At 40.9% G+C, this 23,090-nt stretch overlaps 1 protein-coding gene across 1 annotated transcript in view; it reads right to left on the bottom strand.

Annotated features, from left to right (window-relative positions):
* Nucleotides 1-23,090, bottom strand: part of ttc27 (tetratricopeptide repeat domain 27) — a 243,222-nt gene that overhangs the window by 88,316 nt on the left and 131,816 nt on the right. The window contains exon 12 of the mRNA XM_041207509.1: nucleotides 7,598-7,711. Within this exon, the coding sequence (XP_041063443.1) occupies nucleotides 7,598-7,711 (114 nt within the window). The remainder of the gene's footprint in view (nucleotides 1-7,597; nucleotides 7,712-23,090) is intronic.

Raw genomic sequence — 23,090 nt, 5'->3', positions numbered from 1 at the left:
TGCCGCCACCTCTGTTGGTTCTGTCCTGCCAGTGGAACGGGTGATGGTGGTGTCTGGGTGATGGTGATGCTGGGTTTGCCATTGTCGTTTTCAGTGCCTAGGTCGATGCCAGGTAGTTTGTCCACTCCCCTTCCTTTGTATTGACTTTTTAGTGGTTGGACACAGCTATTTCAGAGGACATTTAAGAGTCAACCTGCAGATCTGGAGTCATGGCAGATTTCCTTCTCTAAAGGACATTAAAGAACCAGATGGGTTTTTATGACAATGGTTAATGGTTTCATGAACATCATTAGACTTTTAATTTTGGATTTTTGTTGAATTCAAATTCCACCACCTGCCACAGTGGGATTCGAACCCGGGTCCCCAAAGCATTACCCTGGGCATCTGGATTACCAATCCATTGACAATACCACGACACCACTGCCTCCCTCTTCAAAGAAGAAATGGTTCGGGCACAGTCAAGGTATATTCCCTCAAAAGAGAAAGGTAGGGCAGGTTCCCTGGAAGAAAAAGGAGATAGAAATTAAGGTAAAGAAGAAAAAGCATGCTTATGGCAGATAGAAATTAAAATTGAGAACCAAGCTGAATACAGAAGGTTCAGAGGAGAGGTGAATCAGCAAATAAGAGAAGCAAAGAGGGATTATGAGAAGAGACTGGCAGCCAACATGAAGAGGAATTACAAAGTTTTCTCTTGGCACAAATAGTAAAAGGGTAGCGAAAGGAGGAGAGGAATCAATTAGGGACCAAAAAGGGGATTTACACTACAAGAAGCATGAAATATTCACCACAGAACAATAAATCTACAATAAATAGTGATGAGGTTTGTGAGGTTGAGCAAATTAAAAATAGTATCTTGACTGTTCGATCTTTGATAAATTTTCACCGTCAATGCTGGAGTAGGCAAATACACCATATGGTCTGGCACTGAGCTTTACAGGCAAGAAACAAAAGGCCTGCATTTTTGAAGTAGCTGGGAAGAGTCAGAGGGGCAGTGACTATATCATGACTGTCGGCATTTCTGTATTCTGAGGCTGCCAGGGGAGCGAAGGGAGGGAATGTGAGCTAATGTTCCTGCTTGTACTGTTAACTAACAGTCCCTCTGCTGGGGATGCACTTAATGGCTCTGGGCTCGCACCGATGTTGTGTTCACCCCTCCCCCACTTTCTCACTAACCTATATTGGCTCCCAGTTAAGCAACACCTTGGTATTAAAATTCTCATCCTTGTTTTCAAATCTCTCCATGGCCTCGCCATTCCTAATCTCTATAATTTCCTCCAGCCCCACAAACTTCTCAGATACCTGTGCTCCTCTAGTTCAAATTGCTTGAGCATTCCCAATTTTAAATTGCTCCAACATTGATGACTGTACCCACAGCTGCCAAGGTCCAAAGCTCTGGAATTCTCTCCCTAACCCTCTCTGATTCTCTAACTCTTTTTCTTCCTTTAAGAAGCTCCTTAAAGCCTACCTCTTTGCCCAAGCTTTTGGCCATGTGCCCTAATATCGCCTTACGTGGCTCAGTGTCAAATTTTGCATTATAATGCTCCTGTGAAGTGTCTTGGGGCATTTTATTATTTTAAAGGCAATATATAGTACGAGTTGGTGTTATTGAAAAGGCTCCTGAGAACTCATTACCAAGGGTCCAACATAGAAAACAGCTGGATGGATGAGACACCAGGCTGTCCGCCTTGTCTAACCAGCCACACAAATTGCAGCCGTGGTGCCACAAACATCCTCATTGGGCATCCTCTACATGCAAGGTTTCTGACTCAACTTCTTAATTTTTAATAAGCAAGTTGCGGGGGGAGGGGTAGGGGTTTGCCCTCAGACAACATATGCCAATAGAACAAGCAACCTCTTTTGCTAATAAATCCAAACAATAACAGTATGTAGGGATTACTCCTAGTTACAGTTTTTGCAGATGTTCTCCATGTTCGTTTAAAAAAAAAATCATTTTTTTTCCAAGAGGTGGATGCAGCTTTCATAGAAATTACCTGAACACAATTCTGCCGTCTCCTTTCCACAAGGTGTTAACAATGCAGAGTATGTACCTGTACCCATTTAGTTAGTCTCCGTTTTGGATTAGAAGATCTCGTGCTATGCAACCAAGTTCCAAGAGATACAATTAATTGCCTAGCTTTTGGGGGGGGGTGGGGGGTTTGTTGGTGGGAGGAGTGGGAGGAGGAGGAGGAAAGAAAAACCTTTTCTAAATATCTGATGCAAGTCACTTTTACCATTCACACCATGGAATTCATATCCCACTGCAGAAATATATGGGTTAGAACATAAAGGAGAGAATAGTAATTTCCTGCACAAGATGAAGTTCAGGTTATTCCAAAATGAAACAGCTGAATGAGAATTAACACTGTGCACTTTCCAGACTGAATTGTGATTATGCATGAAGCAAGTGAAGCAAAACTAACTCTTCATTCGTTCGCTTCGCTGAAATAAAAAGGACAAATATATTAGGTTCTGAAATTTTGAATTTTAGTTTGCAGAAATGCATGGGGCTTAAAGACGACCAACATCAATTATGAAAGATCCCATCAAGATATGAACAATTATACTTCACTGGTTTATTGATTTATGCAAGGAGCAAAGAGTTTCTGGAGTGAGTAAGTAGCCAATGTGTGCACACTCTCCTCCACAAACAGGAACAGGTTAAATGAGTGGTGTTGGTAGGAGGATAAATGTTGGTCACAGTACGAGTAAGATCTCACTTGTTCTTTTTTGCATAATGTCATGGGATCTTTCAAATCCACCTCAAAAGAGACATGTCTGAAAGACAGCACCTCTGATAGTGCAGAGTTCCCTCAGTACTGAAGTGTCAGCCTGAATTATGTGCACAAATCCCTGGACTGAGGCTTGAATAAACAGATTTCTGATTCAGAAGCACGAATACTGTGGCTAGCTTGGTTAGGTCCTCTAGTTGGCATATAAGGTCTCTCATCTTGTGCAGTGAGTTATGAACGAGGTCAGTAACATGATGGATAAAGGAGTGTCTTGGATGCTGTCTAAATGGACTTCAGAAGGCATTTGATAAAGTTTTGTAGAATAGAGCATTAGCAAAACGAAGAGAGTACTGAATTGGAGATAACCTTGCGGCATGGGTTGGAAATTAGTAGGGGAGTAGAAGTCAGAGAGTAGGGCTAATGGAATCATACTGGATTGTTGGGATGTGGCAAGTGCCATTCCCCAGAGATCTGTACTGGGGCCTCATCTTTTCATTATATAAAAAGTAATGCCTTGGATGAAGGAATAATGAGTTTAATGTCCAAGCTTGCAGGTGCCACAGTTAGGAAGCACAGTAAAGTTGGGTCTAGTTTGGGTGGTCTACTTTCGCAAGGGTACCAGCGTTTATGGTACTTTTTTCTTTAAGTGCCGTCTTGTATCTCAACCCAAATAGTGTTACTTGTTGAGAATTATCAGGTAAGAATGGGTGAGAGGAAAGTCAGAAAGACAGTACAATACATAGCTCTATTTCTGTCTTCGGTTTAAGGGAGGATTGGTTGTACTTATTTTAGGATCTTGTATTAGAATATTGAAAGTTGAACAGCCCTCCAAAATCAGACTAAAATCCACTCAAGTCTCATGTGTTGCCTGTCTATACCAAGACTTCATTGTGTTCACAAAAGTTCCCACATCTTGTAATTCCCGAACAGCTTTAACTGATGTTTAACTTCGCCTTATGTCCTCCCTGTACAAAATGCTCAATTACACAGTAAGAGTTTTTATCTTATTGTTTGTCAATATAGGTTTATAAAAGTAGTTTACAAATCAAAACACAAATTGATAAATATTGAAACCACAGGCAATATGAATAATATGCGACCAACACAAAATGAATGATACAATATTCAAGAAACTACATAATTAGGTAGTATGTCTAAGGATTGTTCTTTCTTTCCATCATAGTCTTAGGAAAAATAACTTTCATATTTTCACAAAACATTCCCATATAATTTAATTTCCGAATTTGCTTCCACTCATAAACCTATAGCTGGTATAAGTTGTGATCTCCAGGTTTTCATTATGCATTTCCTGACGGTAAAACAAACATACCAGTTTTCATCCATACAGACTCTAATGAAATAGCACAGGAAGAAAGAGCAGACAGCAAACGGGTTTGAATGGGACATTATATCCTGTATGGCCGTGGGTCCGTCTCATAACAGTTCGCCAGCAATATTAGGACGTGACCATGATACACTAAATAGTTATCATCATAACCTCTCCAGCATCCACTTGGGCATTGGGACTGTTTGATTCTATATAAACACTCCCCGCCAGAAACATAAAAGATTCCACTGTAGAATGAGCTTGTGCCATTTCAGTTTCTAAAAATTTCCAAATTAGGTTTGGCTGCTTGCTCCTCTTTTGGAGATAACTGCTCTCCTTGCAGCATCTTCCATGGCACTCAGCATGTATATTTCCATCTGAGTATTTTATCTCAAGTTCTTTTAAAAATGAGACTATCCAAGAAAGTTATTCTGCAGCATAAAAGGGTCTACGTGAAACTACTGTAAACCTGGAAATGATCAAAATCTACAAATATTCATAGTATTCGCTGATTGCATATATTTCTAGACCACAAAAAATAGACGCATTGTGCAAGGTATATGTTTTTTAAAAAATGGTGTTGAGGTCTGTAATACCTCAAATATTTTTCATTTGTAAAATCTGCCTTTGTCTCTCCAGGATAAACATTCTGCACATTTTAATTGCCTGGACTGTTAAGTAGAAGGGCGGGTGCATTACTTGTTCCTATACTTCACCAACGCTGCTCTGAGGATAGCAAGCGACCACAGATTGTCCACCATTTATTTTCCACTTCCCCATCCCTTGGGGAAGTGCTTCCGCTCACTGCTGCGCCTCAATGGATGTGGTCTAGCTCCGAGATGCGAGGGAAAGTAATAATCAAACCTACACCCCATGATCACAACCCTGCCTTGTCCAGCTCACCCCATGCTCTGTGTGCAGTTCCCTTGTTTAAATCTGCAGTCAAATATCTGAGATGTGCAATGATGTGACATTATAATACTTTGTATAATTCTAGCTCATCACAGATTATACATAATTTTAAGTTAATTACAAGAATTGCATTGCATAGAATTTGCAGCACAGAAACAGGCCATTTTGCCCCAACTGGTCTTTGCTGGTATTTATGCTCCACACAAGCCTCTGCCCACATTACTTCACCTAACTCTATCAACATAGCTTACTACTCCTTTCTCTATCATATACTTACCTAGCTTCCCCTTAAATGCATTTGAAAAGTTAGTAACCATAAATTCTACCATATTTAACAACAGCCCTTTTTCGTTTTGTTTTAGGGAAGGAAGGGTTTATAAAGCTGGTATAATTTTAGACTGGGGAGTTTGCTTGTGAAGGCAAGGGATATTCTTGCTGGAGAATGGAACAGTTTCCCATCACAAGCATCCACTGTCAGCATCAAGGATTTCAAGCACAGCAACTTGTATTTATATATTGCCTTTAACATAATTAAATGCCCCAAAGCGCTTCACGCAGGCATTACAAAGCAAACTTTAACACCAAGCCATAGAAGACAATATTAAAGGAAGAGAGCGAGGTCGAGAGATAGAGAGGGAAAGCAATTTAGGGAGGGAGTTCCAGAGCTCAGGGCTATGGCAGCTGAAGGAATTGCCCCTTGGTGGGGCAATTAAAATCAAAAGTGCTCAAGAGGGCAAAATTAGAGGTGCGCACTTATCTTGGAGGTGTGGGGTTGAAGAAGATTACAGAGATAGGGTTAGGCGAGGCCATGGAGGGATTTGAAAACAATAATTTTAAAATCAAGGTATGTTAGCCTGAAGCCAATGTAGGTTAATGCACAGGGGTGGTGGGTGAACGGGACTTGATGCGAGTAAGATTGTGGAAGACCAACCAGGAGTGCATTGGAATAGTCAAGTCTAGAGTAACAAAAGGCATGGATGAGCGTTTCAGCAGCAGGTGGGCTGAGGCAGAGGCACAAATATGCGATCGGAAGCTCAATTCAGGCAAGCAGTCTGATTGTTTAGAGACAGTGAATGAATTGAGACATGTGGTGGTGAGGTACAGTTGGGTGTTGTCAATGCATATGTGAAAACTCCAGTTGTGTTTTCGGATGATGTTGCCTAGGGGAAGCATGAAAATAAGAAATGAGGAAAAGGACAAGGATAGATCCTCGGGGACACCAGAGGTAACAGTGCCCGAGTGGGATGAAAAACCATTGTTATGTGGCTACAATTAGATAGGTAAGATTGGAACCAGGTGAGTGACAGTGGTGAGGCAGTGGAAGAAGGTGGTGTAGTCAATTGTGTCAAAGGCTGTAGACAGGTTGAGAAGGATGAGGAAGGATAGTTTAGGCACAAGAGGCCAAGCAAACGACAGACAATTGCAGAGTAAATCCTCACAACTCGGATTAAGGTTTGTAATTCAGTAACAAATTGAGGGCAGTTTGATGCAGGGCCTACTGAGTATCTACTCAGAACTAGGTTAAGATTACCAAGGCCCTAATAACTGTTAGTGAAGAGACTTTCATCCCATCAGGCTGAATTGGACACTACATTCCACAACAGTAATGAGATGAGTGATTGATCTGTTGTTGGGTTTTATCGATGGTTCTAGTTGAACAGGAATGCTGGCCAAGACACCAGAAAACCTCTCTGCTCCACTTTGAACATCACCATGGGACTTTTGCTATCAAACTTAATCAGTGCTATAGGCAGGCAAGGTGTAAGTTTAATGTCTTTTTTTTTACAAAAAGCTAGCATTGCAGGAATCCTTCAGTACTGTAGTGGGCTATCAGCCTAGATTGTAAACTCAGTTCACGGGTATGGGGCTCAAATCAATTAATTTTTATGGACACGTTTACAGTGGTACCAACTGAGCACCAACATTATTACTGTTCTGTGCCCTGGCCTTGTCATTTATCCCTTAACCAACACCATTAAAAACCATTTATCTATAATTTGTCTCTTGGGGTGTGAAAATTGGCTGTCACATTTACCTAGATTACAGCAGTTCAAGAGAACTTCAATTGCTGTGTGAAGAAAGGTGCTATATATAAATGCAAGTTCTCCTTGCTGGCATATTACTTGCTGTGATAAAAAGCTTCATTAGGCAGCAATATCTGTATCTCAATGATGTATCTTGCCACTTAATTTTGATCTCCAGAATTTAAGCCCTGATGACTTACAAACAAATATTTCCATCACTCGCCTTCTCACGGAGGAACTTTAACTTACTTGAATTATTTAGTGAAAAATGGTCAAGTCAAAGTTGTCCACGTTAACTTTCTAAGCTTCAGTAGCAGCAGTGGAATCTGCAGGTTTCCTGCATGACTCAGAGTGGGTGGGGTGAATGGGAGAGCTCATTCAAAGAATCAGGATGCTCTACTTAGCAGCACAGATCATTGACAGGATCTATAACTGTAGGTCATTGCTCAGGATGTTGCTTTGTACAAACTGGACGTTATAACTTGCCAATTTCTCTTCTACTCCAGATAGATAGGGATGTGCTGACACACATCCTGCTCCACATATCCTCATGTTGCACATAAAGTTAATAAACACTTGTGGCCACAGTAGCAGCAGTGTCCTACCTGTGTCTGCATCATTGCACGTTCAATCCGACGGGAGCTACCTTTCTCCAGTTTTGTTCTCAACATTAGGGTGGTCACTTGAATGGCCCAGAACTTTGGCTGAGACAGCAGATACTGAGACACAAAAAATAATTAAATACAAAAGGTTTTAAAAGGCAAAAATTTTGCTGCGTTCAGAATTAAAATTTGATAAATAGAACAGTTACAAAATTAAAGCAGACTCTTAAAAGACTAATTTACTATTTGGTGTGTATTTTCAGGACAGAATATTCATTTAATTCCAATTTTGGCACTGCACCATAAATAAACAATTATTCTGTGTGTCAAGAAGTTGATGCTCATTCGACTGATCTACCCTGCAAGTAAATTTGTGAAAACAAAATCAACGTGCAGGTAACACAAAATAAAACCCCATTAATACCAGCTTTTGAAACATTCAGATCTCAACTCTTTTTGCTTTAGTGAAAGGGACCCAATCTCATCAGATCTTTGTTATAGCTAACAAAGGTAACCTGTTTGAGAGAATAACATGGGACAATGTTGGTTCCCTTACAGACAGACGTTAGGAAATTAAAACATAACTTACAAATCTATTTATAAGCAACATTACATTATCGAAATTTGATCCTCTTCATTATGTGAGCAAAATTAGATCTTGTTCCTGGTGTGCCATGGATGGATTTGGAAAACTGTAACAACCAGATTCAATGAACAGACCAGAATGACAAATCTGTTTATTGGCCTTTCTAACCTTTAAAGTACTAAACAAATTCAGCAAAGCATAACAATGTAGTGCAAATAAGCCAGCCCATTTGTACAGAGGTCCCTTGCTCCTCCTCAATGAGGTTTTGACGCTAGTAGTTCAGGCTGATGTTACAGTTTACCAGCCAGGCTTCTGAAAGGATTCCTCAGCTCTTTAGTGGGGGTTGAACAGTAAACTTTAGCAGGAGCAACGTGAATTCCTACAATTCAGTAGCCTTCCACTAGAAGTCTATCTCACACACAAAATGTGGTAATATGCTACTGCAGTATATCAGCAACATAACTCACTAGGATCAGCAGAGACAGAGTAAGGGGAGAAAATCAAAAGGGGAAAATAAGTTTTATTTTGAAAAAAAACACAACTTGAGATAAGAAACACGCATGACTTCCAATAAACCAATATTGACTTCAGGTTACTATGCCAACTAACTCTTGAAATAACTGGTACATACCTAGACCCAGGGGAAATACAATGTTGTCAATGCTTTGAAAGGACCACCCAAATGTCATATGTTTAGACTAAAGTGTTTTTAAATATGATTTACTTGCAATCTGTGTCACTTGGCTAGGCTTGGGAATTTCAATGTGTCTATCTAAGCCAAACACTCGAACCACTTTTTTTTAAAAAAAACTTTGTAACATTACAAAATGGGTAGAACTGTTGGAATGAGCTGTATTCACACAAAAGGGGAAAAAAAGAAAAGCCTGAGGAAACACGGTAGAGTTAACAGTGCATGAGAAAAAGAGATAGCTTCCTACACATCCTGTTATTCCAAGCACAAAGAGACTCCCATCTTCTGCAGAGCTAATTTTGTTCACAAGGAAGTCAGTACTATTCGTCATGTACACCCAACATCCTTTAATACATTGAAAGAAAATTCCCACATTGAAGTGCAGCAGTTTATTTGGGATAATGGTTAATCTGTGGACATTAAATAATCCATCAATAATGGATCCAAAAACATCCTAAACTAAACTAAGTCTAATTAGAACCACAGCGTTTAATAGAAAGTGAGTCATGTCCATAGGATTTGCTTTCTACCCATTATAGTTTTGCTTGTACAATTTTTACGTATGATTTTTTTTACAGCACAGATCATGTTTCAGTTGGTACTATGTACAGCTGCAGTCATTTAAAGCTGCATTACCACTAAAATATACTTCATTTTGTTACATACAAACTAAGAGCAGGAGTAGGCCACTCAGCCCCACTCCACCATTCAAAACGATCAAGGCTGATCTGATTATAACCTCCACTTCACATACTTGACTACCTCCAATAAACAAGGGGATGAAAGGTTATCAAGAATCGATCTAGCTCTGCCTTAAAAATATTCAAAGACTCTGCTTCTGCCGCCTTTTGAGGAAGAGTTCCAAAGACTCTCAGCCTTCAGAAAAAATATTCTCATCTTTGTCTTAAATAAGAAGCCCCTTATTTTTAAACCGTGACCCCTAGTTCTAGATTCTCCCACAAGAGGAAACATCTTCTCCATATCCATCCTGTCAAGACCCCTCAGGGTCTAAAAGGTTTCAATCAAGTCGCCTCTTACACTTCTAAACTCCAGAGGACACAAGCCTAACCTGTCCAACCTTTTCTCATAAGACAACCCGCCCATTCCTGGTATTAGTCTGGTAAACCTTCTCTGAACTACTTCTAACGCATTTATATCCTTCCTTAAATAAAGAGCCCAATACTGCACACTGTACTCCTCATGTGGTCTCACCAGTGCCCTGTATAACTGAAGCATAACTTCCCTAACTTTTGTAATCAATTTCCCTCACAATAAATGATAACATTCTATTAGCTTTGCTAATTACTTGCTGTACCTGCATCTAGCCTTTTGTGAGTCACGCACTCGGATACTCAGATCCCTCTGAATCTCAAAGGTCTGCAATCTCTCACCATTTAGATAATAAGCTTCTTTTTTATTCCTCCTGTTTGTAGTTTCTTGCTTTCTGCCTCCCCACCTCTTTTTGAATAAAGGAGTTGCATTCGCTATTTTCCAAACTAATGGAACCTTCCCCAAATCCAGGCAGTTTTGGAAGATTAAAACCAATGTATCAACTATCTCAATCTCACTAGCCACTTCTTTCAAGGCCCTAGGATGAAGTTCATCGGGACCTGGGAGTTGTCAGCCCGCAGCTCCAACCATTTGCTCAATACCACTTCTCTGGTGATTGTAATTTTCCTGAGTTCCATCCTCCCTTTCATTTCCTGATTTACAGCTATTTCTGGGATGTTACTTGTATCCTCTATAGTGAAGACCGATTCAAAATACTGGTTCCAATCATCTTTCATCTCCTTATTTTCCATTATTAATTCCCCAGACTCAGTTTCTATAGGACCAACGCTCACTTTGTAACTCATCTTATTTATCTATAGGAACTATTACTATCCGTCTTTATAATACCAGCTAGCTTTCTCTCATTCTCTAATTTTTCCCTCCTTAATCTATTTGTCATTTGTTGCTGTTCTTTATACTCTGTCCAATTTTCTGACCTGTCAGCTGTCTTTGCGCAATTATATGCTTTTATCTTTGGGTGGAATTTTACGTCGGCAGGATTTTAGTCCCGCCGAAATCAATGGACTTTTGAATGGCTTGCTGCATTTTACAGCCCCGCCCGCAGCCCCCCCCCACTGCGACTGGGCTGTAAAATTCTGCCCTTTAAGTATGATACTGTCTTTAACTTTTTTAGTTAACCACAGATTGTGGGTCCTCCCTTTGGAAGTTTTCTTTCTTATTGGAAGGTAGCTATTGTGTATTCTGAAATATTCCTTTAAAAGTCTGCCACTGCATCTCTATTAACCTATCCCTTAACTTCATTTGCCAATTCACTTTAGCTGGCTCTGCTTTCATGCCTTCCTAATTGCCCTTATTTAAATTTAAGATATTAGTCCTGGACCCACTCTTCTCTCCTTCAAATTGAATGTAAAATTCAATTATATTATGATCGCTGCCACCTAGGGGTGCCTTCAGTATAAGGTCAATTAATCCTAACTCATTGAACAATACTAGGTCTAGTATAGGCTGCTCTCTGGTTGGCTCAAGAGCGTGCTGTTCTAAGAAACTATTCCAAAAACATTCTATGAACTCCTCATCTATGCTACCTTTGCCAATCTGATTTTTCCAGTTTATATGTAGGTTAAAATCTTTCATGATTATCCCTGTACCTTTCTGACAAGCTCCCATTATCTATTCCTTTATTCTATGTCCTACCATGTACTACAATTAGCAGGCCTATACACTACTCCCACAAGTGACTTATTGCCTTTATCATTTCTCATCTCAACCCAAACCACTTCTACATCCTGGTTTCCTGAACTTAGTTCATCCCTCTCTAACGTGCTAATGTCGTCATTAATTAACAGTGCCACCGCTCCACCTTTTCCTCACTTCCTGTCCTTCCTAAATGCCATGTGCCCTTCAACATTCAATCTATGTCATACTGTAGCCATGTCTCTGTAATGGCTATCAGATCATTCTTATTTATTTCTATTTGCGCTGTTTCGTTTCGAATGCCACGTGAGTTTAGACACAGAGCCTTTAGCTTTGCCCTTTTATTATTTTTGTCTAGCCTTATCTGATTTACTCTTAGGTTTGTACTCTGTCCCTTCCTGTAATGTTCTATTTATCATTTCCCATATTAGTACCTTTCTTTCTTGCCTTGTCTCGGTTTGCCACATCTTCCCAAATTTGATCCCTTGCACCCATTATTTAGTTTAAAGCTCTCTCTACTTCCCTAGTTATGCAGCTCGCTAGAACACCAGCTCCAGCACGTTTCAGGTATGGACCATCCCAAAAGGGGAAACAGCCCCCACTTTCCCTAGTACTGGTACCAGCACCCCAAAAACTGGAACCCACTTTTCCCACACCAGTCTTTGAGCCACAGATTCATTTCTCTAATCTTACCTTCCCTATGTCAATTTGCATGTGGCTCAGGTAATAATCCAATCATTACCCTTGAGGCTCTGCTTCTTATTTTGGTGTCTAACTCTTCATATTGACTGTGCTTCCTTCCTCGTCCTGCCTCTGTTGTTGGTACCTACATGGACCACGACAACGGAATCCTCCCCTCTCACTGCAGGGTCCTCTCCAGCCCTGGTCAAATGTCCCAAACCCTGGCACTGGGAAGTTAAGTTGCTGAAAGCTGTCCAATGGTACAAGCACAACAAATTTTCCCAACTGTAACAGTAAATAACTTAGTTTGTACATTTATCTCACTTAAGAGGGGCAAAAGAGCTCTGGAGAGGGCATCAAAGAAGTTCAATAGGTAGAGCGCATTACACTGGCTCCACTAGAACACTATGTTGGAACAATGAGTGGGTCTGACCATGGGGATATGTAAATGATGAAGCCAAGTGTTTTCACTGTCCAACAAGAGCTTTCACTGTCCAACAAGAGCAACCTTATCCCTTTTTAACTTCTCATAGCAGCCACCTTAACGGTTTTTGTGAGATTGCCAATTTAGTGCCAAACTACGCTGAACTTTTGGCCTTTTTGTAGTAGGTTTGCCCCCACGAGGAACAGCCATTTCAGATGGGTCTTTTATAATCAGCGGAGATTTCTGCTCCTATTGATTTACCAGGAAGCACAATAAAGCTGGTTCAGCTGGTCATTTCCAGGGTTGTGCCCTCATGAGCCAGTCTGCTTATGGATTTGCTTACTGGTCATGAAAATTTATACTATAAATGATTCAAAGACTAGAGACCAGTATCATCAGGGTCATCTATGCTCTGCAATTTCTTAACGATTAAGAAGAAATGTTCAAAAATTACCAATTTAAACATCACATTACCTTTAGGCAAATTCACTGTCACTCTAATCTATTACTTGGCCTTATTTCCTGTATAGTCCCCTATCATTAAAGTAACACTTTGCTCCTATTCCGCTTGTAAATTCGTGAGGCTCTTGACCTTAAGGCTACATTGAAATGCTGGCCCAAATGCATTATCGAAATTATGATGGAGAACAAACTTCAGCGATGTTCTGCTTACAAGACCATGGATGTGTGCGCCGATTGGATTAATGCTCTACTAACTCTGGAAGGAAAATGGTCTGTGCAGCACAAAGCTGAAGTAACTCAGCTTGTATTTTAGTTTGTCCTGCTGTTGTAGCCAGAGATTGAATGCACAAATGTTACCCAATAAATATCATTCAGGAGGTCCAAATATCTTAACCATGGTATAAAAAGCAGCAAGGCAGCTCTGAAGTGTACGGAAAAAAAAACTTGATCTTCTGTTCATTGATATTTGGCAGTAACTCACTTGAATTAGTAAGCACAATTCTGCCAGGAACCAAGTGTTAATTAACCAAAATTAAATTCAGTCAGTATGCAGCCAACTGTACTTACTGTTTATTTATGAAACTATGGAACTGGGAGTGGCTCAAGTTTTACTCAGTTTGAAATGCCCGGAAGGGGAGAAGCGTAGGGGAGCATGCATGAGCTCATTGTGTGCCTTGAGTTTTACAATAAGGAATAGCTTGGCTTTAAGCACTGTGTTTTACTGACTGGGAGCCTGCCCATTAGCTCCTGTAGACAACAAAAACATACCTACAGCCAAAGTTAGTTTAGTGACACCAGTTTTCCCATCCTTGCATGTGAGAGCTTATCTGCACGGTTCAGTTAGTCTGTTCATATATGCCTATTGCATAGAATCACTTCACTGTATATTTATTTTGCATCTTAGACCACAGGCTGCTATCAAGTTTTCTAATTGTTCATAAATCCCTCTCATTACTGCATGCTCCCCATTCTTTCAGTGACGTTTCCTTTACAATGCCAAGTTATACACAATGAAAGTGTCCAGGTGGCATATTGGGATTGCATACTGTCCTACTTTCCAAATTGTTAATAAATCCCTGTCACTATTGACTGCCCTCTATTTTATTGGTGACATTTTGTCCACAATGCTAAGTTATGCACAATGAAACTGACTGGGTGACATACGAGGATCATACCCCTCTTCTACTGCAGGGAGCTGGTCTTAAATCCAGTAGAGATAAGCAGGATGAAAGTCTTCTTTCTGTGTGTACTTGTATAGTAAAGGTGCTCCATGATGTCTGGACAATTTCAATGCAGCTCCTTGTGGACTCTGCACCACAGCACAAAGCCACAGCCTTGCTTACGAATGCCACAAGTTTAGCAAGAAAAAACATTCATATTGTTGCAGGTATTTTTATTCATTCACGGGATGTGGGCTTTGCTGGCTGGACCAGTATTTATTGCACATCCCTAGTTGCCCTTGAGGTGGTAGTGGTGAGCTGCTTTGTTGAACCACTGCAGTCCAAGTGGTGTAGGTACACCCGCAGTGCTGCTAGGAAGGCAGTTGCAAGATTTTAACCCAGTGACAGTGAAGGAACCGGCGATATACTTTCAAGTCAGGGTGGTGAGTGGCTTGGAGGAGAACCTCCAGGCGGTGGTGTTCCCATCTATCTGCTGCACTTGTCCTTCTAGATGGTAGTGGTTGTGGGTTTGGAAGGTGCTGTCTAAGGAGTCTTGCTGAATTCCTGCAGTGCATCTTGTAGATTGTACACACTGCTGCCAGTGTGCATCGGTGGTGGAGGGAGTGAATGTTTGTGGATGGGGTGCCAATCAAGCGGGCTGCTTTGTCCTGGATGGTGTCAAGCTTCTTGAGTGTTGTAGGAGCTGCACCCATCCAGGCAAGTGGGGAGCATTCAACCACACTCCTGACTTGTGCCTTGTAGATGGTGGACAAGCTTTGGGGAGTCAGGAGGTGAGTTACTTGCCATAGGATTCCTATCCTCTGACCTGCTCTTGTAGCCACAGTATTTAGATGGCTAGTCCAGTTCAGTTTCTGGTCAATGGTAAACCCCAGGATGTTGATAGTGGGGGATTCAGCGATGGTAATGCCATTGAACATCAAGGGGGCGATGGTTAGGTTCTCTCTTGTTGGAGATGGTCATTGCCTGGCACTTGTGTGGTGCAACTGTTACTTGCCACTTGTCAGCCCAAGCCTGGATATTGTCCAGGTCTTGTTAGTGATATTTTCTGGGCAAGTGTAGAGCTGAAACAAACCTATTCTATATATGCTTGAGAATATTCCATGCTGACACTGGGTTGCTAAATTGCTCTTGCAGAGAGCTGGCTTGGATTTAACGGGCCAAATGGTCTCCTAAATTGTTAAACCACACCATCCCACTCCCAGGGATGGATATCGCTCAAAAAAATTAGCCTGCAAATTATGCTCAGTGTAAGCAAATGCTTTTAAGCTTAAAGTCACTTCTAATCCCATTCTTGGATGTGGCAGGTACAGGTCGAATCATATTTATTGCCCATTTGTGGTTGCGCAGATGGTTTAAGTTACTTGAAAGGACATTAGCAATCAATTAATCTTTCCTGACTTGTTGAATTCAGTGTTTCAGCCTGTTAGGATATGATTTGAACTCAGCACCTCGAGACTGTTAGTCCAGGACCACAAGCACCCTGACACCAGCAGCACAGCTGTTTCTTGAACTAGTAGTTCATTGGGCTGTGGAGTATGGGAAGAGGAAGACCCACTAGAGTTTGCTAATACACAGGACTGAAATGTCTGTACAACCTTTTATAAATGACCAGAGATTATCCATCACAAAAGTGGCAAACGCAACCTCTGGCCATTCACAGATGTTCTGAAAACAGCTTATGCGATGTCAAGTACTTTTTCAGCTGATGTATAATATTTGGATCACTAACCAATTAAATGAGAAAAGGTTGCTGCCAAGCACAAAATGGGGAGCTACCGTTCAGACCACCAGTCCCACAGTTGCAGCACTTCCTCACGTGTTCACCCACTAGTTTCCAGCAATTCAAATCAGTCATGCTCTTCTGCTCGTCCTACTCAAATTAGCAAAATAGTGACCTGCATATCCACTCACACCACTTTCCTTTGCCGGTCACATGTTCCTCTTGATGTTCTTTCTCTCGTAAATCAGTCCAACTCCAAAATGCAACATTTATACTTGTGACACCACCATTATGCTCACTTTCTTGCACTATCAATAGATGCTGACAATGGACATTCTTTTTCTACGATCCCAGAGGCAGCGGCGCTAATCCAAAAGACCACCCTTCATGTGCGAACAGTGGGCACTGGCTGCTGCTTCAAAAGTGAGGGCGAAGGGGTATCAAGCCAAGCAAAATCACATCCCACTCCACCACAGCTGCAGTCAGCACACTTTCTAGCAGGGAGTTTCAAACGGTAAACCTTAATTGATTCCATTGTGACTGCGGTGCACCATCCTTCTCAACCTGTCTGCAGCCTTTGACATGTTGATTACATCATCATCCTCCAAAGTCTTTCCTCTGTAGTCAAGCACAGCACGAATGCCCTTTCCTGGTTCTACTCTTTCATATTTACCCAGAAATTGAAAATCTCCTGCAATGGGTTCTTTTGTCACTCTAACACTGCTGCCTCTGGAGGCCCTTAAGGATCTTTCCTCTACTTCTCCCCCATTTCTCAGCTACATGCTCCCTTCAGCAGCGCCATCCAAAGACATGCTATCAAGTTCCGCACATAGTCTGATGGCTTTCGGCTCCACCTCACTGCTACTTCTTTTCATTGCCTACAGCAATAATTTGGATATAGACATTGATGGAGTGATGCTGAAATTTGTTTGTGTTAATGGTAACAAAATAGGAGGTATACGTAATACTTTAGATGATCAAAGAAAACCACAAAAGGATATTGAGAAAGTGGGGGTAATGAGCTAAAAAATTGTGGAGGGAGTTTAATGTCTGTAGTATGAGGTGGTACATTTTAGTTGAGAAAAAGCAGCAGTCACTATACTCTGAATGGAAGTAGGTTTGGGGCTCAGACTACAGATTCACAGAACATTAAAAGCAGCTGCTCAGGCCGAAGGTTCTGCAAAAACACTAACAGAACTCTAGGTTTTATCTCAAGCGGTATAGAATATAAAAAGCAATAGATAATGATGAGCCTATATATAAAATTTTAATAATCTTAGAGTGCAGTCCCATATGCAGAATTGGTCTCCATAGCTTAGCAAGTACATTGAAGCTTGAGAGGAGGTACAATGCAGATTCAGTAGGATGTTGCCTGGTATGAGGAAACACAACTGCAAGGTCAGGGAAAAATTGGTGCTTTTTCATTACAGCTACAAAAATAATGAGGCAATATGATATAACTGTTTAAAATTATGAAAGGATGGTACAGAATAGATAGAAGCAGACTGTTTCAAGTAGTTAAGGGAGCCAAGAACAAGTGGCCATAAATACAAGCTTAAACATAAGAGATTGAGAACAGCGGGGCTGGAGAAATCTCTTCACAGCAAGCTGTACGATGTGGCATTCATTTCCAAGGTAGTGGCTGAGGCAGAAATTGACAATATTCAAGATTAGATTGGATCAGTGGATGAAGGTAAAGGGGTTGAAGGGATATTGGAACATGTTTAAACCATTCAATTAAGTGGAGATAAACAGCTGGTTGATTCAAATGACTTGCTTCCATGTTGTAACTTCTATGCATGACTACACAGACCAGAAAGATTACAGGTTGGATCCCAGACTTTTGCTAGTTAGCTGATCTCATGTGGGGCATATATAAAGGGAATATCATTTTTCTTAATATTACTGTGGGATACTGAAGCAGGCTTGTGGGGGCTGTATGTGTGTGTGCGTGCATGTGTGTGTGACTAATTTAACTAAACTGAAGATAGTCAGACTGCAAGGTTTAAATCATCGCTGGAGTTAGGTGTAAAAGCAGGCATTCTGAAATGGAGGTGGGCAAGCTAAGATGAGATCCCAGTAGATACAGTATGAATGGGAATATGTATTAGGAGATAAGTGGGGAGTGAAAAGTTAGCTGTTTGAATTTCAAAAAGACATGACTGGAAGTTTTACAACTGGCAAAATTGTAAATAAGGCAAAGTTATTAAGTTTGTTTTTCCTGAAACTGCTGGCCATAATGACAACACAAAAGACTTTCATATTCTGGGAAAGTTGACTTACAAAGGAAATTTAAAACAATGGATTTTAAAGATGAAAAGGGAGAAAACATACTTAAAGAAAGATTGAAAGCTGTATGGTGAGTGGCCATCTGAGGTCTTGAAAGATGGGCTGTGCGAAGACAGACTTGTGAAAAGGTAGCCTCTAGCCACCCCAGAGAAGTGTTTGCTTGTTCCAGAAAGCAAAGTTTTAGTAAAAGCCTTGGAATTTCCATTATCAAGTGAGAGGAAGAGAGAAGTTGTGAAATACCCACCCTTATTACAACAGTGGGTGCCTTGTGGCAATATTACTGAAAGCTTTATAGAATCTGTTTGGGCACTTGCCTGGGAAAAGGGTGTTTATTTGGGAAATGTTGTAAGACTAAATTTAACTGTGTAACTGTACTCTTGTGTGTTTAAGTTTTCTTTTGTTAATTCATGTTTTAATTTAATATTTAAAATCTCCAAAAGTGACAGTGGAATCTTTACTTCTGAATTAAAAATTGCAAATCATTGTGATAGCCTGGCCAAGTTTGCCTTTGGGATTTGGCCAGCCTGGCAATTACCACCAGCCATATCATAACACATAACAATTGGCCTCAGTTCTCTGGGCGAGGAAAGGAAAAAGGCAGGTAGAGATTCCTGCTATCCAGTGATCTCTCCTGGAAAGTTTGTGCGTGGAAGGGAGTTTGTGTATGTGTATGGTATGCTGTGTGGGGTAGGGCATGTGTGTATGGGGAAAGTGAGGTCCAGGCTGGGTTCAGATCTATGGCTGTTAGCCTGCTGACATTCATGTTCAAGAGCAGGGGTCCCCATGTAAAGAATTGAGAACATTTGGCTTACACTGTAGGATGCAATGATAGGCAGGAAAGCCCCTCATTTACTGCTGTTGACTTATCCTTACATTATTTTTATATTTCTCATGTTCAGCTCAAGAATGTGAGTAAAAGCTCAGCGAAGTGATGCATTTGAGACCAATGGAGAGAAAAGGCATTTCTGAAAGCAGAGGGACGATTGGAGAGATTTTGGTAAGTACGACGAACAAGTGGAATTTGTCTGAATGTGAAGAGCCATGGTGCAGATTCATACATGAAAAATGGTCACTTGTGCAATACGCTGCAGGGCTAGCAGCGACTCTGTAACTAGACTGCCCAATCTGTAGAAATGTGAGCGACAGGGAAAAGAAATCAGGTGACTGTGGAGCTGGTGAAGGGAGGGGGAATGAGTGGCGCCAGTCCTCAAGAATAGAACCATCATGCCTACATTTTGCACCCAGCGTCAATATGAAGTACTTTCACGTCAACTACTAATCAGTAAGATTACAGAATAAAGTTGCCTTTACTCTGCCCCAACAAAAAAAACAACAGTACTCAAATAGTTCCTCTGCTGTAGTGGGTTAAATTTTCTATTTCTCACGCCAACCAACCCTCCAGTCTCTTTAAAACCCTGCTTACATTGCTTTGGAAATCAAATGATTAGGCGCAAATCCTAACTATCTTGGTCTCCTAAACAGTGCTGTGCTGTGCACATCATTGAAATGCTGCAATATTGACAACGTCATGCATAACATTACTGTGAAACTAATTCAAGCGTTGATGTCACCCATGCACACACCAAATACTGTGGGCAAAAACCAATGTTAAGAAACCACCTGTTATTTCACTGCAACACAATTATCATAATTCAACAGCAGACCATCCACTAACAGTGAACTGGAAAAGGTTCTCACAGGCCACAGTAAAACAACTAAGTGGGGGCTGCAAATCATCTGTTAAATAACTGCAGCGGAAACTTGGTGCCCTCCAATTTGACTGACTGACAGTATAAACACACCCTCCAATTTGACTAACAGTACAAACAACATGGGAGAGAGCATGGCAACTCAGTAGCCCTGTGGTGTAAATCAAAACTCATTTTGCATTGAGTCCTCACAGCCAGTGGAGGTGAGGCATTTCAATTCCTTCCACCGGGCCTATATTCAAGCCCATATGAAATAGCAGTCAGAGTTGTCATCTTGCCACCTGGTCCCCCAATAGTGACTCATATCATTGGTTTTAATTCTTACTGTTTACCTATGGGTCAAGAAAAAGTCAGCGATGACATGTGGGGTTTTTGGCTGGATAAAGTGGAGAGACATTAAACCAGAATGCAGCTCAGAACAAAGTACGGGCATCATATGCAGCACATTAGAAGTCACTGATATTCTAATTTCTATGTGATGAATACAAGATTGCTAATCCATTTGCTGTCCCCAAAATCACCGGTAACATTGAAACTGTTCAACACGGTCCTCCTTGCAAACTATTCAGTGACTTTCCTAACTCTCACACTCAAATGCAGTTACAGAACACAGGGAACCAGTTAAAGTTTTGAAAAAAGTGAATCATCAAACTTCCCATTAACTTATTTTGCAACAATCACACACTGAGACAAGAGTTTGTTTCCTTAATATTAAAAGTCACATTTTGATTAATGATTTGCACACTCCTGGTTAGATCAATAATGAGAGACTATTTTGTAATCTCTGAGGGTAAGGGGCACCAATTTACCGCTGTCATGATGTGATACCTTTACAACTTGTACTATAAATCTCCAGACATCTTATACTCATAGATTAGCTCAAGGGATCATGCAGAATGTTTTTACAAATGCAGAACTCATCAGGAGTAGTTCATTGAAAAATAAATCATGCCTGTACAGCGACCATGAAAACCATAAATGGATTAATTTTTATACATATTTACTAGCAAGTTAACATTGGTGATAATTCTGTTGTAATTTAAGGGGTTAAATTAAACCAGTTAAGCACAGCTTTTTGCCCTAGCTGAATCAGTACGGTAACAGATCACATTTCCTCCCTTGTAGCCTGACTCCAGGACACAAACCCCACCAGCCAGGGGAGCGGGAGAGAGAAGGAACGGCACATTGATCGTCAAGCGGACAGTAGTGATTCAAGCTGGATGCAATGTTGGATTTTCCACCTCGTGGCCTGCGAGTTTGCTTTGTCCGCATTTGAGAGGTCGAGAGCCAACAAAGCTCAGAGGTACACAGGCGTGGATGACAGACAGCCCTGAGAACTGAACTCATGGCTCTCAGCTTGGGATTTGAGATTTCTCCTGATTGAGAGCTGGAGGCCATCATCCTGGGCGTGATCAGTGACAGATAAAGGCAGCTCAACAAAAGAGTTACATTATATAAATTGGAGACAAAAGAAGGCTCAGCATTAACATGTACAAGCGCTAACCTAATGTGCTTTTATCCCCACTTTTACTGCTCTTTAATAGGCCCTTATTAACCAGTTCACCATCATTACTGACTTATTACTGGGAAAACATTTGAGTTTTCTCCCCATTCCAAAACAAAATTGTATACATTCACTTTTTGTCAGTCAGGTTATCTGGCACATGTTTAAGAATTTCTAAATTCAAGCTACTGTGAATTCCACAGAATTTATGTTTGCCTGATAGAGACTGCACTCCCTCTCACCTTGAAGAACGTACCCTGCTTACCCAATCCCAACTGCATAGGTTGGTATAAGCGAATCTTGGGGACCCGAAGCACACGTGGGGCTCGTGCTCAAGGCAAACTAAGTAAAATAGGACAGGTAATCATCACAGAAAATATTGATAAACTTCATGCTGCTCGTGTATATTGGAAAGCCCTACCTTTTGGGTAACCCTGCAAGCTACTGCCCTGAGTCTGCGTGTGAAGAATCCCAGCGATAAGCCGAACCCCTGGATACATAAGAAGTCAGTATAGCAGGTAAATTCTCAACAGCTTTATAAAATAATGCAGAACTGCCTCAGATGGAAAATGTTTCATAAACTTGCATTGTATGATGGCAACTTATATGTCCTCAGGACATTCCAAAGTACTTTAATTCCAATAAAGTGGTTTTAAAGAGAAATCACTGCTGCAATGTCGGGAGACGTGACAGCCAATCTTCACACAGCAAAATCTCACATACAGCAATGAGACAAATAACCAAAACTAACAGGCTTTAGTGGTGTTGGTTTAGAGTTGGTGTTGGATGTTGGCCAAGATATCAGGAGTGCTCCTCTGCTCTTCTTCAAAGAATGGGGATTGTTATGCCCAACTGAAAATGTATTATCATCCAAAAGACAGCATCTCACTCAGTGCTGCATTTGACTGCACAAGAGGAGTTTAGATTATGCACTCAAATCTAATTAGCTCATCCCATCTAAGTCCCTAAAAGGAAAACAGCAGCCACCAGAGGTTCCTTTCAAGTAACTTGGGGAGATGAAGTGAATTTTTAAACTCAGCGAGTTCTGATGATTTGGGACACACTTTCGGAAAGGACGATGGAAGCAGATCTGGAGCAGCTTTCAAAAGGGAACTGGTTATATGCTAAAAAAGGGAAAAAAATGCAGGGCCACGGGGAAAGAATAGGGGAGTGGGGCTAATTGGATAGCTCTTTCAAAGAGCCTGCACAGGAATGTTAGGCTGAATGGTCTCCAGTTAAAATAGGGATGTGTATATTATGGTAACAAAAAAAAACTGCTGGTAATCTGATCAGGCTCAAAGAAAAGGGGTTAATGATCTGCTTCAATGAAAGGTTACAACCCAAACATTAACCCAGCTTTTTCTTTCAGATACTAATCTGACTTATTGTACATTTCCCCCTCTTTAGTTCAGATTACTACCAACCAATTTCTCTCATTCCTTTTTGTGGTGAAAATAACAAAGGCCACAAAGGCTTCACCATACACCCTGGGAAAAGCACAGGCATATCGTGTGCTCCATCAAAAGTCATGTACATATTGTAA

Source organism: Carcharodon carcharias, chromosome 2 (genome assembly GCF_017639515.1).
Source record: "Carcharodon carcharias isolate sCarCar2 chromosome 2, sCarCar2.pri, whole genome shotgun sequence".
NCBI classification, from domain to species: Eukaryota; Metazoa; Chordata; class Chondrichthyes; order Lamniformes; family Lamnidae; genus Carcharodon; species Carcharodon carcharias.
The sequence above is the reverse complement of the archived record's forward strand: the minus strand, read 5'-3'. Positions and strand labels throughout refer to the sequence as shown.